Source organism: Simochromis diagramma, unplaced genomic scaffold (assembly GCF_900408965.1).
Source record: "Simochromis diagramma unplaced genomic scaffold, fSimDia1.1 OVJJ01000216.1, whole genome shotgun sequence".
Classification (NCBI taxonomy): Eukaryota; Metazoa; Chordata; class Actinopteri; order Cichliformes; family Cichlidae; genus Simochromis; species Simochromis diagramma.
The window spans coordinates 11373552-11392419 of NW_024386883.1; the positions used below are offsets into that span (position 1 = coordinate 11373552).

General features: G+C 37.6%; 1 protein-coding gene across 3 annotated transcripts in view; it reads right to left on the reverse strand.

The window, feature by feature from the left end:
• Nucleotides 1-18868, reverse strand: part of fstl4 (follistatin-like 4) — a 206657-nt gene that overhangs the window by 15236 nt on the left and 172553 nt on the right. For 2 of the 3 annotated variants that reach the window (XM_040032269.1, XM_040032270.1), the window contains exons 8-13: nucleotides 16187-16307; nucleotides 13016-13177; nucleotides 8728-8862; nucleotides 5429-5455; nucleotides 3810-3928; nucleotides 254-403 (exon numbers count right to left, since the gene is read on the reverse strand). In XM_040032269.1, the coding sequence (XP_039888203.1) occupies nucleotides 254-403; nucleotides 3810-3928; nucleotides 5429-5455; nucleotides 8728-8862; nucleotides 13016-13177; nucleotides 16187-16307 (714 nt within the window). The remainder of the gene's footprint in view (nucleotides 1-253; nucleotides 404-3809; nucleotides 3929-5428; nucleotides 5456-8727; nucleotides 8863-13015; nucleotides 13178-16186; nucleotides 16308-18868) is intronic. The other variant, XM_040032271.1, reaches the window with a different exon arrangement.

Genomic DNA, 18868 nt, shown 5'->3' on the forward strand with positions numbered 1-18868 from the left:
AGTTTTTGGTGATTTTAATGATCGGATCAGTTATGCTGAGCTAACTAAGGGGATTGGACTGTAATCAAACATACCAGAGCCCAGGCTTAAAGAAACTATGCAGGCCTTATTTTCCTTACATTACCAAGCTTACATCAGCACTAGTATCTGTAGCAGTTAGCAGCATGGAGCAAATTAAAATGACCCTTTAGCATGTTGGATATTTGTCTTTGGTGTGTTGTGACAGGCCTGTCTTATAACCTGCTCCACCCACCTGCACCACCTTCTGTGCTTGAATATCGACCACCAGCACTCGGCTCTGGAGGGGCTGGGTCACATAGATGTACTTATCTCTGATGTTGACTGCTGAGGACCACACACAGTGTTGAGGTGACACCCCCTCACCTTTAGGGCACATCTCCTCCTGGGAAGAGCCAACAGAGGAGAGGAGGAGAGGAGGAGAAGAGCAAGAGAGGAGGGAAAAGGTTGGGAGGATTTACTGGTGTGTTTAAGATCAGCACTGTGATGCTTTTTATTGTACTATTCATCCATGGTTACCGCTAGGTTAAAAAAAAAAAACTTTCTTTTTTCCCTTTAATGTCACCATGTCCCTTTTATGAAATAATAGAAAATGGTTAAAAAAGAATCTAATTTTCAGAAGCCAAACCTTCTGAAATACAGCTGACAATTCTAAATGAAAACAGTCCAAAAACATAAGAAAGATCTGAAAATCTACACCTATAAGGAGCTGGCAACTGCATTTTTTTGCTTTTATTTACTCTGACAACTGACAAGTAAGTCTTGACTATACCAATAACAACAATATTATTTAAATTAAAAAATACAAAACACATTATGTAGCATATTAAGGTGCATATCTTTACTACTGCTTGCTTTATTTCAGTTATACTTTTAATGATTGTCTAAATGGCATCTGTAATAACTATTAGTCATTCTGGATGTTTCTCTTAGAAAACTAGTGTTTGCATCCTTAACATTTAGAGGGAAGACTTTGCAGTAATTTCACTCAAATATCGACTGACTCAACATATGTCCCCTGCAGGCCCTGTAGTCCACCGTCTTTGCTGACGAGACAACTATGCACACACTCCCTCACTTACACTATACTGATGTAATCATTAATGCACACACAGAGGTTGTGTTCCCAGAGTTGCCACCTCCTCTCCACCTCACCAAAGTGGAGAAACTGCTGTTTATAGCAGGAACTGGCTAACACATGGCCTATTGAGTTTGTATTGATCTCTAATACAATTACAGGCTACTGTAAAACCCAAATCCCTCAAAAGAACAAGAACTTCTACCATCTAAAGCGCCCTGCTCGAGGAAAAGGATGTTCTCTAGTGGATTAAAAACCCCAGGTATATAGTCTATATGCTCTGTAGTTGTGAGCTGTTGACTAATGGACATGAGTAATCCTATTACGTTTAGTCAGTTGAGGAGTCATCCAATGACATCAGAGAGGGAGGAGGAGGAAGGATGGCCTCGATCTAGGTGGCAATTTCATACTGGACTGAAATGAAGAACTATAGAATGGACTTAAAAAAATGGAATAAATTAATTAAATAATTACAATATATCTTAAACTTAAACTTACTTTTTATGATTTGGCTTGACTATATACTTACTGACATAGTTCACTAAAAGATGAGCATCTATATTAAACAGCATGGAAAGCTAAATGGCATTTTGAATTTAGAATCGATGATTAGTGTTAATCCACTGCTTGTCATTTTAAATTATACAATTCAAGGTTTTATCCAAGAGATTTCTGGTGAGCTGTTTGGGAATAGGATGTAGACTGGCTGGCCACTTTGTTAGTTACACTTGTTCAACTGCTCAATAATACAAATACTGAATCAGCCAATCACATGACAGTAAGTCAGTGCAGGTAGGTATGTAGTTATTGCCAAGATGACATGCTGAAGTTTAAACTGAGCATTAGAATGGGAATGAAATAGGATTTAACAGACTCTGAATGTGACATGATTGCTTGTGCCAGACAAGCAGGAGGATACTAGGGCTGGGTATCGTCACTGATTTCTAGAATCGAATCGATTCGGGGAAATTTTGCCTCAGACAGTCATAAATATTGTAATTCTGATCACTTATCAGTACATATCCATATTTTTATATCTATAAAAACAAAGCTGACACTTGTGAGACTTCATCAGAGGTGTACGCATCACAGCAGATGTCTTTGTGTCAAAGTAACAGAGAATAAAACACAGAAAAACATGAAGGAGATTTTCCTGGCCTGGCTTTTTAAAGCAGATAACTGCCTTAAAAATATTCTGCAGTAGAACAAAAACGAAAGAAAACCATTAATCAACATCTGAACATCACCTGTTTTATTAAAGACACAGCTAAGCATTTTGCAATTTTGTGTAATTTTAAAAAGTAAAAAAACCAAAACAAAAAAAAACAGTGGCCGACAGCGCTGTACACAACGGTAGACTGGTGCGTAATAATAAGCAAGTGAATAATGCAGAAAACAGAGATTTTTAGATGGGAAACTATTCCTGAGAGAGAGAGACAGAGAGCTCTGCAGGAAGTGTGATTTTATTGTGGAATAAAACAGCAAAAGTAAGACGGAATTCATGACGATGCTTATGTGAAGTGAAATGTGAAGCATAGTTTGGATCTTCTTTTGCTGCTGGTTCAGTCAATATTGTTTGGAGAGAGATAAAACCTGCAGCTTCAGAATCCAGCGCAAAAAAAAAGACACAAACACAGTTGTTGAAATTTTGGGAGGTTTAACCTGAGATTCTGGCATTTCGGGCAAAATACATTTATATTTAAAAATTGATTCAGGATTTTAATGAATCAATATCACATTATCCAAGCGATAAATCGATAATCAAAACCCACCCCTAGAGGATACATCTGCAGCAACTACACAATGCTGTTGCGTAAGTAAATAAGTAAATGCTTATTAGCTACATGTAAATCCAACACATTTTTAGAAAAATATAATATTAAATATCTTATTGAAGTATCACACATGAAAGTCTGTAATAAAAAAAAAAGCAAGGCTGTTAATCCAAACCTAACCCTGTCCTGAGTTTCTAGTGGAATGCTATCGAGTACAGATGGGTTACTAAGACCTGCATACTAGCCTTTAAGCTAACAAATCCACAGAATTAATGTTCTTTCTCACCAAATTTGTCTACTATAAATCTCACCAAAGGGTTAGACATGTGGAGAAGGCGGGACCCTTTTACAGTGTGTGGGGTCCTCTCTCTTCAGTGGTCAAGTAAAAAAAAAAAAAAATCACTGCTGCATGATGTTTTTATTTTGACAGCAGTTACAGAGATGTTTAGTTTGTTTGTTCTGTTTGATGTTTTTTCTGGTTTCAGAACAATGAAAGGGTGTCCTGATTTACTCCCTATACTCAAAGATCTTGAAGTTAAAGGACGAAACGCCTGAGATTTTAAAAGATAATTACATGTTTCCCTTATATAAACACCTGGTACCTCATAGTCATTCTTTGTATTATGGTGTAAGAAACTAATACCTTTTTACTGACTGCGAGATACTTTTATGTTCTACCATGGCATGATGAATGCATGCCACACCTACTATAAAAAAGTGATGGGGAATACACTGAGTGGCATTCTTCTACCTTACACGTAATTTGATTTTAAAACACATCTGCTCAGCAGTGACAAACACCACCATCCTGAAATCTATTTAGTAAAATATAGAGGAAGCCTGAAACTCACCTATAGGTCACTCATTAGCTAATGGGCACTTTTTGTGTATTTTCTTCTTATTTAATTTATTCCATTATTAAATTCACATGCACTTACATAGGTAGCGACAATCCTCTCTGTCCGCTTCAAATGTCTCCGTATTTCACATTCACTGGGCTGAAGAAGAGTGATGCCCTCATCAGAAAACACGTAGAACATGTTTCCCACACTTAGCCCTAAAAGTCAAAACAAGCGGACAGGAAAACATATTGTCAAAATACTTTTTTTTTTTTTTTTATAAAAAAAGGGAAGAAATACAAATTAAAAAAATCCAGCTCCCATCTTTTCTGTCATTTGTGATTGGCATTTAAATTTTCCTGCCAGAGGAGACACAGCAAGACGCCAGTTAGCATGTTAGCATGGATGGGAAGTATGTGACTGCCAGCTGTTTGACAGCGCTTATAAAGGATCCTGTCAGCAACTTGTTCACAGTCTAATACAGCAAGAGACATAAATTAAAAACACAATTTTTCACATGTATTCTGCTAAGTCTAAACAGCAGCTAAAAACATAGCACGGACTCAGCAATCCTATGTTCCCTAACCCTAACAAATTATTACTCCTTCACATATCATTATTCACACATATATACAGTGCTTAACAAATTTATTAGACCACCTGATAAATTAGGAGAAATTAATCAAGCATAAAGAAATCACTAAAATATTAAAGTCGTATCTTAATCAAAAAATAATAATGTGCTTTACTATTCTGTCTGCTTTTTGTAAAAACAGCAATTATGAAAAATTATAGAGCCCCAAAATAATTATAGTTTAGTAATAAATCTGTCAATTTTATCACTTTTTTAACCATTACATAAACTTAAAGATAAAGAAAGAAACTGTGGCATTTCAGTGGGTGGTGGTCTAATAAATGTGTTAAACACATTGCATTCATATATAAATGCAAGCTGTATGCAAAGACAAAAACTAGTGGTTGATATTGATTTGTAAGACTATTAGGATATTGCTTTTTGCACGAAAGTGCTGTGAGGTATCAGATCATTTGTATTGCCAAGCAATTTAAAAAATGAAACATAAACATGCAATGAGTCATTAAAGCGGAAAAAAAATATCTGCTCACTTACAACCCCCACTGTTAACAAGATACAAATACTTCAGTTCAAGAGCTTACACTGTATTCTAAACCACTCTGACTCTTTTAGTCCTGTGGTGAACATACTTTGTAGCAATGTATACAAAAAAATCCCAGATTTGATTCGTATTCTATTCTAAACCACAGTAAGTTTTTCAATGCGCTGCTACTAGAATGCACGTACTTGTGGTAATGCTGATGTGGTAATAATATTTATTCCATAAATACAGGATGGATTTATATACTGCTGAAAATCACAAGGCTGTTTTTCTGGTCTGTGGTATTATTTGTAAAATACATAAAATCCCTGCTTCTGTGCAAATGTTCCCCTTAGGTGTCCTGAAAAAAAATGTTAGAAAGCACACTAAGAAAAGGATGAAACACTTTGAGCATGCAAGGGAGGAAAACTTAAAGAAAAGTTTTGCTGGAAACAAAACAACTCTGAATCTACTGGACAGGAGGGCAAACATCTTGGTAAGTCATAGCTAGCCAGCTGCAGGCCCTGCAGAGCTACAAACATGCACATCACATTTTCCTATTCACAAGAATGCAAAAGTGTTTTGAGAAGTGTTATGTATTACCTTCTTCTCTCCACAGAATGTTTGCAACTGCACAATCAGCCATTGAGCAAAAGGAAATGGAGAAAAAAAGGAGAAAAAAATATTATTCCAACCCAGCAAAATGCCTTCAGAAACAGGAGATAAGTTCTGTCATGCCATGTCGATCCAAAATACTATGTTTGACAGATACAAAATGCTCCTCACTACTGTTGACAGGTCATGCTTCCTCTTAGATCAAGACATAACTCTTGTCTTCAGAGAAGACGTGGCATCAATTATTCTGTTTAATTTTCTCTGACCCAGGAGCTCTTTTTAGGTATTGCTAACATGTCAAATGATGCAACATAATGAAAGACTAAAATTTTACAGAGAGCTAAAGTATTTAATTTGATAGGTTAAACCTGCTTAAAACTGAGATTACTCCATAAAAAAATGTAGTACCTCATAAAACCTGCTTTTCCCTTTATTGAAACATTTTAGATGACCCCAAAGAGATTTTAGGCAAAGAAATATGATCATCTTGCATATTTATGCATGAAATTGTCATAAATAACAAGAAAATGCACAGATTTCTGTCAAAGGACTTATGATATTGTCAGTCTCTCAAGACCCATTCAAAGCCATAAAACCCCCACTGAGTTCATATTACAAAGAGCTAATTTTGGACAAGTTAATTGTCCTAGATAAAGTATATTTGGACCCTAAACAGTTAATCTGCTGCCTTTCATTTGTCACTGACCTCACTATTTCCCTTGACAGTACCAACTGAAATGTTTAAATTGATTTAAACTCAATTTTATGGACTAACAAAAAGGTCAGTCTTAAGTGTTTCAGAAGTGTTCACAGAGATAAATGATCTTGCCTAAGGGATGGCAGTCTCAGAAGCACTTCATGTTGCAGCTCTGCTGTAAAGGCAAGATTGATAGATACCAGTCTGAGTGAAACACCTGACATTCCTTAAGTGCCCTGGTCAAAACTCAAAGACACCATAAGATATTTGAGGGAAGACCTAAAGATGGCAGTTCACAGACACCACCCATCTAACTTGACAGAGATTGAGAGGTTGTGATAAGAAAGGAAGGACTAAGCCAACTGCAAACGTCCATAGACTTAGCCAAGAAGGCACAAAGCTGTAACGGCTACTGAAGCAGCCTCCCACAACTCTTATATTTAAGAGTCTGAACTAAATTCTACTTTATTCTGTAGAATTTAGTTTTTAATTTTTAATACATTTGCAAAATGTTCTCAGTTTGTCATGATGGTATTTCAAGTACAGATTAATAGGAGAAAACAGCAATTTTGTTTATTAGGAACAAAAATAAAACTCTTTAAAGTGCTTGAAAAGCAAAAGTGGTCTGAAAATCTCACAGTGACTGCTTTGCTGTGTGTGTTCACAGAGGGGGATCTCTTAACTGCAGACATGATTATTTTGCTAATACTTCTGGTATATTGTTCCTGTTCCCGGATAGGCTGACTGAACTATTCCCCACGAGCAGCTCTTTACTTCAGTGAATCAACCTCAGGAAAACACATTACAGACAGACACAAACCTACATGCTACTGTATTCTTCTGGCGTGGAGTTTTTGATGTCTCCCATAAAATCTGTTGTTTCCTACTATAAAAAAAGAATGGGGTCAAATAGGAGATTATTGTCCCTGACATTCATCTTTTATCCGTGCCACCCTGTCTCAGCAAACATCGTTGGCGATGTTTTCACAGTGTCTAGTCATTGCTGAAAAATAGTTTCAAAATAAAGGTTTGCAAAAATGTTACCACAACGTCAGTTTGAGTTATGTCTTCAATTTTAAGCTTAGACATTGTTGTTAGCTTTTTGAGTTAGAGAAGGTTTGTGTTTACTTATTATTTTCTACCTTCTTATCTTTTTTATTGATTAGAATAAAATGAGAAAACAAAATCACTTGATATGAACAGTCAGAAGAGAAGAAACATCTCACCTCGAGTATGACTCAAAACCACAGCCTTTTGAGTTTCATTCGTCTAGTTACCCCACTGAGGTAATCAACTTCTTGTTAAAAAAAATAAGAGCATTCATAAGTCTATGATACTGAAATCATGGGCAGGGAAGGGATAATTGTAAGGATATGATATGATATGTCACTGACTAATTACATATGGTTTGCAGTAATCTAGTCTTTACTGTACTTCTCACTTTAATGATGCTCTGATGCAACCTCTTCTCTATGTGGAAACAAAGTCAACACCCGTTTGTCTACGATTCAGTTTTTACCAGGGAGGTGATGTTGGGGTTTCAGCCATGTTTGCTTTGGTGTGGATACGACAGAGCTATATAGTGTTGTGGTTTGATCTTAAAACTACTGTAAAAGAAATGTGGCTTTAAAGTGCAGCTGCTGAAATGCTGCTTCACTGTTGGTCTAATATGAATATGGTGATTCCTTCTTTATTTTTCTACCATCTGAAGGCATAGGGAATTGGCTTACTGTCAGCTGACATAAAGCAGTTTTGGTGCTTATTAGGTTCACCACTTACTGCATTAAAAATTTAGGAGATGCATGGAGCATTTGCTGACGCTTGTCTGCACAGGACAAATTTGAGCAAGCTTATTTTTTTTAAATAATAGAGCTGTCCACATGTTGGTAAATGACTGTAATTTGTTTGTGCTATGTATTTATTACATGTCTGAATTTTATTTCATTATACATGATGATCTGACAATCGTTTATTGTGGATGATGTTAGTCTTGTTCTAGCCTAGTCTGTATAAATAGGTATCGCTGTGCTAACTTCGCTTAGATTTCTCAACGATTAGTAAGTGCACCATCAAAAAAAAAAAACCAAAACTGTTCAAAATTAGCATTTTGCTCTCGTCAAAATCAAGCTCCTGCCTTTCATTTCTATTGAACATTCAAAGAGGCAGCAGTATAGACAGTGCATCCAGGTGAAGGCAGGCTTGTAACTGTAAGCGCGATCAAAACGCTTTGTGAGCACAAAGACAATAAGAGTTCTTATCACACCACCTGTCCAAGGCTTAAACAAGTAGAAAAGTTTAAAATCAAAATATACTTGGCTGCTGGCTTAAACAGCAGAGTCCTTTTCTTTTACAGTAACCTTGCAGGTAGTGGAGCCACATGAGCAGCAGTGGGAGGCGAACAGGCAAATTGACCAGTGTTGTTTCTGATCTCAGTGTCATCAGTACCTCAGTTCACCCTTCACAATACTTTCATGTCGGGAGTGATTTTTTCCAAAATATTATTTTCTAAGCTTTTCTTTTAGAGTAACTCTTATCAATTCAAATATTGACTTCTTACATAAATAGTGAACTGTGACTCTGTAGGACTTACGAGTCTTCTTAGCCGAATCTTCAACAAACAGAGACGAGATGTCCTCATCCACTCCCACTTCATTCTTGGCAATGCACGTGTAAGCTCCTGTGTCCTCGTAGCGGACGCTGCCAATAAAGAGTTCACTACCGTTCGCTAAAGAGGAGAGGAAACAAAATCAAACAGGTATACACATTACTGATGCAAAGCTACTATACACTACAACCATATTCAGAGTGTTTATTTTTTTAAAACAAACTTTTAAATTTATTCAACAAATTCGACATCTCCACTGTGTTAAAATTCTGTGGTCGAATCATGAATATATGTGTGGTCGTGCATCTAACAGAAGCACAATGAACCAAATACAATAATAATGCAAGTAATGTGTCATCAAAGGTGCAGGGGAAAAGAGACTAAAGACACCTGGGAGCTATAAAAAAAAAAACCCCACAGAGTTTGATCAATATTCTTGTGTCCACAGGCATTTTTTATCTCAATGAAACCAGAGACATTGTAGCTACATTGTAGCAGCATGTACAACTTGGTCAGACTCTCTTCTGGTCCATATCTGGTCGCTGTGGTTGATGAATACATTTAATAGTATTCATTCAAAATAATATAAATGTATTATCCCACTATCCAAAGATTTATACAACAGGTGTGCTAAATTAACAGTACTGGTTAGGGCAGGCCGATATGACCAAAAATATTTATCACGATATACATTTGGAAATTTGCGATGACGATATAACTGACGATATAATTGACACTAGACAAAATACTTTACAACTCCAAAACTTTATTAGTGCAAAAAACAAACAAACATCAATGTATTTTACTTAACCAAGCAGCTGTTTTTTATGTGCATTAAAGTTATATAAAAATTTAACAGTGCAAATGCAAATTCCTTGCTGACAGTTTAACCAAAAGGCATTTTCAGTGGAAACTGGCCGACATATCCTCAGCATAACCATGTTTAATATCCACAAAACTTAAAAAGAGGTTATACACACACAATACAGTAATATTATGTTGAAGCACAGTACATATCACTCCGCGAGGCTCCTGCCTACGATAGCCGTAATGCTCCGACAATCCATCAAAGCGCTGCGGGTTCGTAGCTTAGCAAAGTCGTACTAAAACATTTGACAGATTTTCGAGCGTCGTGTACCACATAAAATAGTTTCGAGGTCAGTAAACACAACCAGAATTCATACATAAGGCACACGGGATTATAATCTGTTGATTTTCAGAAAAATCAAAGGATTGATTTTAAGTGTGGCAAATTTTCAAAAAAACACGGTAATAACGACGGCTTGCTGGCATGCTCTACCAAAAATAGTGCTTTGTTGTGTATCTGAGGGATGAAAGCCAAACCAGTTCCACACCACTGAAGTTGCAGCTTTTTTACAAACCAGTTCTGGTTCATCCGTTTCATTCAACGATCTGCTTTCGCTCTTCTCATTCTCCGTCGCCGCCATGCTTTTTACGCCATGTGCGTATGAAAACAAAGGCACTGCGCATGCGGGTTTTACCCATATTCTATCGCAATATTTCATTTTCTAATCGTTGCCCAACATTATACCGGTATTACCGTGAACGGTATGATATGGCCCAGCCCTAGTACTAGTAACAACCAAAAAATTTTTTTTTACATTTCTGTAGTGGTAAATTAACCAGTATGCACTATATTTTATATTGCTAATATATAATTATTGTTAAATTTTCAAATTTATTGTTTAAAAAAAGTTTTAAAAAAGTAAAGCACATTGCTATTTATTTTAATTAAGATACCTAATTATGTATTTGCTATAATAGTTTTACTGGTTGTATGCTGCTGCACATACATGAGTTACAGTTTTTTCCCGTACATATGTGCAGCACAACACTGTTGCTCTCAAGTTTCAGAATCATATTCTGAATCGATAGCGACAGGTGATGCTGGTGACGTTTAGAGACAAAAGTCAACATCAGAGGTGAGCTCTCTGATGTTTGCTGCGGCATGCTGTAGCTTTGTGATCTAGAGCTGCACTCTGATCCTTCCTGTAGTACTTCATTGATCACACGAGGGGAATTTGTCACAGTGGAGCTCTTACAATCCAGGATGTATAAAAACATTAAAGCAAGCTTTCATTTTCACCCCTTTCTATACATCACCTGACATAACATTTAGATAACATCAAACATAGGTACCATCCTTTTCCCTCACATATACAGGATATCATGAGTTCCACCTGCTAAAACTTAAAGCATTTTTAATGGAGGTCTTTCTATAGAATCCATAAACAGCAATGCCACACACAGCTTGTTAAAAAAAAAGAGAAAAAAAACAACAACTGTTCTTCATCTTAACCTTCTAATTCATGGCCAGTGGGTTAGGAAAAAAAACAACACAGACATTGATGCAAAGCTTTTCACATTAGTGAAATGTCTTTTGGATTCTGATAATAATTCTCTTTTATCGGAGGAAATGCGTGCAATGCTTTGAAGTGAGAGTGCCTTAAAGCACTTCTAACGTCTCATGGAATGAGACAGCACTTTAATTACTTCTAATTCATACTGATGTTCTGATCAATTCTTATTAAAAACCACTGAATCAAGCACTTAAATGAGTGTTTATATCCTCTGCATGTTTGCAGCGCCTGTGATGATGTGACTGGTTTTGTCTTAAGCTGAAGCGATCTCATTTTCTTAAACGGCTCCCCGCAGGATTACTGCATAGGTGAACAGGACATGTCACCTGATTCAGCAGCTCCTGTTAGCTTTATTGGGCTTTAAAGCACCTTTTAACTCACTGTTGTATTACATTTTTGCACACCACAAGTGAACTGCTCGACCTCAAGTAAGAAAGAGTAAATTAAAAAAGGTTACATGACACGGGAGAGACTGCACAGACAGACAGACACACACACACACAGTGATAGTAATTCATCAGTGGTCTCACTTAATGTGTTATCGGCTTCCATCGTGATGCTCTGTAGCCTTATAATTGCTGCTAAACAATTCAGATATATTTTTCAATTCAGTGACCACAAATGCAGCTTAAGTTAATAAACCTTGACCAACAAGGTAGGTGGTACAGAAATATACCCCCCCCCCCTCCAACACACACACACACACTCCAAAAAAAGAGAAAAAACAATCCACTGATTCTTCTGGGTCAGATGAATTATCTGTAATTCCCTGCGTTTCCTGTTTGATAATAAACTAAATGACAGAAAATATGAGGCAGTGTTCTAACAGTGTTTTCAGCACTGCAGTACTTCCTTTACAGTTCAACTGTGGCTCGCAATCAATACTTCTTACTATCAGCTGTCAGTGCCTTGTTCAAATTTTACAGAAATCTATGAAAAAAATGAGGATAGGGGCAAGACTTTATATTATCTTTATTAAACTCCCATCAATACAAGTGCGTTGTGGAAATAAAATGGTGAATTACTCTTCCTGTGCTTTGATCACTTCCTCCCCAACCACGGCCAGATTAAAAAAAAAAGGAACTCTGCGCTACATAATTTGCTTTTCCATGCTATTCTTTTCACTTACCTAGATGTTGTTTATTGAATCAGTACAAATGATCACTTTAAATAGGGCTGCTGCCCCTTTCTGCTGCCCATATTAGTTGGTAAATCTGAAACAGCAGCTACTGCAGTGTTTATACGGTGGTGAACCTTGCAGAACCTCCTTGTTTGAGTGTCTAAGGGTTGATAACAGGCTATTACCATAGGTAATGACCCACACACAGCCAATAAACTTTCCTTTAATGAGAACTAGGCCGTAAAAAGGGAAGTTGTGCTTCCTCTCTCTGATATTGAGAGTGTATCATAAAACAAAAAAGCCTTCTTGCCCAAATAAGTTGTTGCCGTCTTCTGTCACACAGTGTATTTCTTTTTATCTTCAATCTCCCATCTCATTCACCATCTAATAATAAGTATGTTTACATTGTCAGAGGAGCAAAAGGATGTAGTGAAAGAGGGCAGCTGAATTTCTTTTCAATCATGGTTTCATCACAGTGGTACAGAATGCAAATAAACTGAAAGTATATGAGAAATTATTACTGTGGACAAGTGGAACCACTGGCTTTTCAATAAAAAAAAGTTGCTTAAATAAAATAGCAGCTTGAGTTTCAAGATTTGTTTTCATTAGTCTTATACATTGTGGTGGTTTATAAAGATTTATGCTTTTTCCATTGTACACTGTTGTTGCTGCATATTGTGCACTTGGAAGAAATCACTTTACCACCGAGCTGTGACACACAGAGTCCGCTAAAGCAAAAAATATGCTGATAGCAAAACACTGCAAAACTCACCTATGAGAGAGAGCTGTTTGGAGGATCTGGGCTGCAGATCCATGCCATTCTTCAGCCAAAGGAGTTTGGGATTTGGGATGCCGTCGGCATGGCAGTGGAGGCTGGCAGATACGCCGGGCTCCTGAGCCTGTGTCTCTGGATAGACCAGGATCACTGGAGGGACTGGACGCATATACACAAAACCAAAAATACAAATGGAAATAGTAAAGCGGCAAGTGAAAACATAATTACACACTGTTTCATTGGTAGACCGTAACTCCTGGGGGAATATAACACAAACACCCACACGCACAGTGGGCAGAGAGGAATTTGTCTCACCACAGCATGGAATATATTCACAAATAACAAGAATCCAAGAGCTCTGGGGCTGCTTTATTACAGCTTGAGTCCTGCAAGAAATAGATGTCGGACGTATGTGTCACTTACCACCTCCTTTGGAGAAAGAGCCGTAAATAGATGTGGAGAAATTGAGGAGGAAAAATGAAATATGAAGTAACAGTTTACATGAACAGGTAAGATGCTGTTTTCGGATTATTGTGCTTTGCACATTTTGCACCGTGGGCCAGCTGTCAAATTCTGACAGAACCTTCCTCCAGGAGCTTACTCACCTCTCCCATTCAGCTTTCCTCATTTTTTAAATGTTACCCCTCGTAGCTCTTTTTCTCTCCTGTTCCTGTGTTTAAAGTGCTGTGCAAAAGTCTTGAGCCACCCTTTGGTTCTTTTCATTTTCAAAGAGCCAGACGTTCTTGTAATCTTTTAAAAAAGGCAAGTAACTCGAGGGATGAATCAGTGTTGTGTCTACGCATCCAGAAAATGTAGCCAAGAACCAGTTTTAAATGATATCTTTAGGCACTCTTGTTATTTTGCAGCCTGTTGTAAAAGAACATAATTTCTTTTGTTGAATCTATGAAAAATGACAAAGCAGTCTGACAGGAAAAAAAATAGTGTTTTTGGCCAATAAGGTCATTCAAATATCTAAATATTTGGCATATTTTGGCATGGCGCGTAGTGTGTCCTCACAACGCATTGAAGAATCATCTTCAGTAGATGATCAGTATCTGAAAGTCATGTTCTTAAGAAACATGAAAAAATTTCAGCAAAGACCTCACAAAGGACCCGACAGATGCATCTGGCCCTTCACTTGATCTCTTTACTGGTCGCCCGTGCCTCCAGAACCTAGAAATGGTCTCAATGCTGTGTTTCAGGCAATGGTGTTGGTGACCTTGTCAAGGTTAATGGAGTTATGAATATAGAAAATCTGCATCAGATTTTGATCCACCATACAATGGCATCTGGAAAGCATCTGATTAGCAATAGCTTCTGTTTTTAAGCATGACAGCGATTCCAAACACACTGGCAATGCAGTAAAAGCATACCTGGATAGGGAAACACACAGTGGAACAATACAAGTCATAGATTGACACAAAAGAACCAATTTCCAAACAGGAGCTTTGAATGTCTTTTAAGAAGCCTGGAGAACAATTCCTAAAGACCTCCAAGTTTTGGTATTGACTTCCACGCTCTTTACAATTGTCCAAACTCTGTTTTTTTGCCTTATATACTGTGTTTCCATGTATGTTTGCAGACGTTTGAATAAATCACCGAATCTCTGTGTTGTTTTCCTCACAAAGTATAAAGGTTAAAAAGAGTTTCTTGGCACTTTTGCACAGTATTGTTTGTCTACCTCAAATCCAACATTGTAATGACCTGCCTTATCATCCTACAAAACACACATATGATGAACTCCTTCTTGCCAAAAGTATCTATAATATAGTCTGTATGTGTCACATCTGTCTGTGACGTTAACTGTTCTGTTTCATTACCAAAACAGTACTTAACTAAACCAACCCTTTCTCTTCTTTCAACATTACTAATGTTTTTAACTTTTTGACATTATTAATGTCAAAGATTTCATATATACTTCTCTCATACTGTCATACTACAGGGTACGGCCATGGCTACTTCACCAATACTATAGCTGCAATATCATCATTCCTCTCACCAAAGAAAAGAAAGCACAACAGGATACAAACCGCCCACTTAGTATAATGTGGCACTTGGCTCATTTCCATTGCACCTTATCTCACCTTGTCATATCTTATTTGAAATACCTTGAATCCCTAACACAAACATTTGGTAATTGCTCTTTCCTGATCACTCGCCCTTCAGTCCCCCTGTCTGTCTCCATGACTCCCTTCACATCACTCCCCCTCCCTCCTTTTTTCCGACGATTCCACAAAAAAATACCAAAACAAAAACAAGACAAAAAAAGGACCCATTGTGATCCCTCGATCGGAAGAGGCTTAGTTTAATCATTTGTATTCCGCGTTTGAGGCTGAATACATTCAGATTCAAAAACAAAAGCACAGTTTAAGGGGGTCACCTTTGTTGTGCTACAGGTGTGGAGCTTTAAACTTTCTCGCAGGTTTTTCTTTCGAGAGATGTTGAGTAAAGTATAACAGTAGCAGAGACGAATACTCTAATTTTGGTAATTATTATGAGTGAGGCAGTGCTTTGATAACTTCGCTGGTGTTCTGTGTTTCTGCTGGTTTCTAAATGAATACCAACGTAAGTAGCTTTTATCCACTGCACAGAATCAGCTGAATAGGCTGCATGCACTCACATTTCATTTGCAGCCTAATATGAAATTATGTTTTGCTCTTTGGCAAGAGTTACTTTGATGCAATGCTCCGTGTGCCCTTGTCTCCCGAAGCTCTTGTATGAACCATGCTGCTTAAAAGATACTTCATCTTTGAGTTTTGCCTTTTTTTGTCATATATGAAATTAAATTTGATATCTTTTGCGTTTTCTTCTTCTTCAGGCAAACACTTTTATTTGTCTGACGTTTGCTAGACAAACACTGGAATAGATAAATCTTCATTAAATAGCTTCCTGAACAGAATGATTAGTTATTGGGAACATTATTCGATGGTGAGCCCTAGCTCCAGATAAACAGACTAACAAGACAGACAAAAAAATGATGCAACAAACAAAGTTTTTTCAGTTCATTACGACCTTTGCTGTACTTTTGGAATCATTGTTATGCTACTAAATTGATGTGAGACCAGCAAGACAATTTCCTGATGATATCCAAACACCAAATGCCATCAATTTTTTTTCCAGAATTTTGTCCACATCACCACTGTAAGTAAGAAATGAGCTACTACTGACCATTCACCTGGAGCACATGTGTCTGATAGAGGTCTTCATAGCCGTAGGCATGGCAACTGTAGTTTCCCATGTGGATGGTTGTCACCTTAGTGATGTACAGGGAGCCATCGTCCCCAAAGTCCTGAGATAGAGGGAAGAGATGGATGAGTAAAATTAAGTGAGAAAAGAGGCAAAAAGGCAAATGCAGTGAGAGGGCGTGAAAAGTAAGGAAGAAGCGGGAGGAAAATTAAAGATGGAAAAAGAAGAGTGGGAGGTGTTGGAGAGGGAATACCGGTGAAGAATGGGGTGCAGAAAACATCCACGGGGAGTGAGGTGGAAAAATGAAGGTATCTTGATAGAATAAATAGGGATGCTTGAAAGGAACAGAGAAAGCAGGCACACAACAGCAGGGAGTGATGGGAAAAGACAGCAGAGAAAAAGAGTGATGCGAAAAGGACGAGAGACCATGAATCAACGGTTTCCCTGTTGAGCTGAAGCAGGCAACAGGGAATTTGATCCTCCTCTCTCCCTCATCACACTGCCTCAGCCTGATAAATGGCAAGGGTTAAAAATATAAAGCCCATTAGGTTGATGAATGGGGCGGGTTGTTGTTGGTGCAGCATGCGACAGTCACCGGGGGGTTTCCAGCCACAGCTTAGGGTGGATTAAGGCATTAAATAGTTTGCTGTCCCACCAAGTGGCAGAGCAGATGTCCTGATGCAGCTCTGTCATGACATGGAAACCACAAATGGCAGCTCTTCCTTTTCTCTTTTCCTTTTTTGAGGGCTCTAGAAATTAATGTGACCTGACAAGGGGGCGGCGTTGTGACAGGAAAAATGTGAAATGATTTTCCCGTAAGATAGATGGAGGAGCTTAGGCAGCCTTTCAAGTTCAGGATTTACAATTAAGGGAAGAGACAGCGCTACACTGGCAAGGACAATTAAAACTGAATGGGCCATTCGGACTGCAAAGTAGGACTGTAGTACAGTATATAAAAAACAAGGGACTGAGGATGGCGGTCTCCTAAAACTGACTCAGTTGAGGTACCTTGGATTTTATCTTCAGTTTGTCAGCTGAAATTATGTTTTGGTTGGCTGTAAACTTCAAAGTAAGTCACATTTATCTGTGATACGGGTCATATCACAGATGAGTGATCTTAGGCACTAAAATGTAAACCATAAGGCTTAACATGTGTTGATGCAATGCTCTGCAGGTCCACTTGACTGTAGTGCTACTGGGCAGACATCGTAATGGTTAAATATAAGATTTTCTTTTAGAGGAAACAATTCAAGTCCAAGGTAAAATAAATTAAAACCCCGTTTTTCATCTTTGACTAATACATTTACATGGTGATGACCAAGCCTGCATTGTCTCTGGGTAGCTGGTGCTATTGCTGCCTAAGAATAAATGGGAGAGACCTGGCCTGCAAACCTCATCATAACGTAATTGTATTAGCCGTTAATCTTTGAGTTTGTGAAATGTGCTGATGACACATGGACACAGAATTAAAAAAAACGGTATTGGAGAAAAATTACAGGGTTTTATTACTACTCAAGGAAAATTACATTATTCAAGGAAAATTATACACTTGAATAATAAGAGCAGTCCCAGAGTTACACAGAAAGATGGTCAGTGGCCACATTGAAATTAATAGATCTTAAATCACTCGCGGAAATTATTCCTTTCACATGCAAAACTAAATCAGAGTCTCCTTTGGTTTGTTCTCTAATGATAATCATCATTAATTTGCCTTGATATACAGAATAGAGCCGAGTAGTACTATAGTAGTAGTAGAAGTAAGTATCTGCTTCTATATGTGTTTAATACATGTTAGCAATGCATATGCATATGGAAGCTCTCTATTAACTTTTTTTTTGATGAAATATAGCTAATTTCATTTCCCAATAATCAGTTTCCTATCGCAGCACTTCATATGAACTGAAAACTGAATCCACCCATATACACAGTGCGTTACTTTTTGGGGGCACAAAATGTGAAATGCCTTTTTTGTGATCGCTGGTGAAAGCACCGAGAAAGAAGCTCAACGGAAAGAGAAAAATATGGGCAAAGCTAAAAAAAAGAAGAAGAAGAATAGACTGACTGTGATAGAGGCTCAGCTTTCTGGTTTCAATGAGGTTATATGCCAGAGAGCAGGACTACTTCAAAAACTATCAAATAAAACTTCTGAAAACAATCCTGTTTCCATTCTGCACAGCTCAACAGGAGAGAAAGGTGTGCTGAAAGGACTTCGACAGGAGAGTAATGTCCCGTCCCTCCTGTCGCTGGTCACCTCACAGAACCACTGTGGTCCAAATCAACTTGTACAAAATGCTACACAATAAAAATAAAAAGTCTCAAAAAGACAATGGATCTGTGTAACATCCTGCCCTTTATTGATGCAATTTAACTGTTCTTACATATGAGGTTTAGAGGGAAGTTTGCCTTGGAAAATCTATTCAAAGCTGCCCTGCATATGGATATTAAATGCATAGATTTCTATTATAGTCCTGTATAAATTGCAAGAACATGTGCACATGTTGAGATGAAATATACCCTGCATCAATGAGATATAAAATCCTAGGATAAACTTGAACATTTACCTTTAGCCCTTTATGAACTAATTTATTTGGATGTCTACATTTTCATTACTTAATGGCTTCTTTATCTTTCGTTTAGCCAGGAAGTCACTTAATCTCCAGAGAT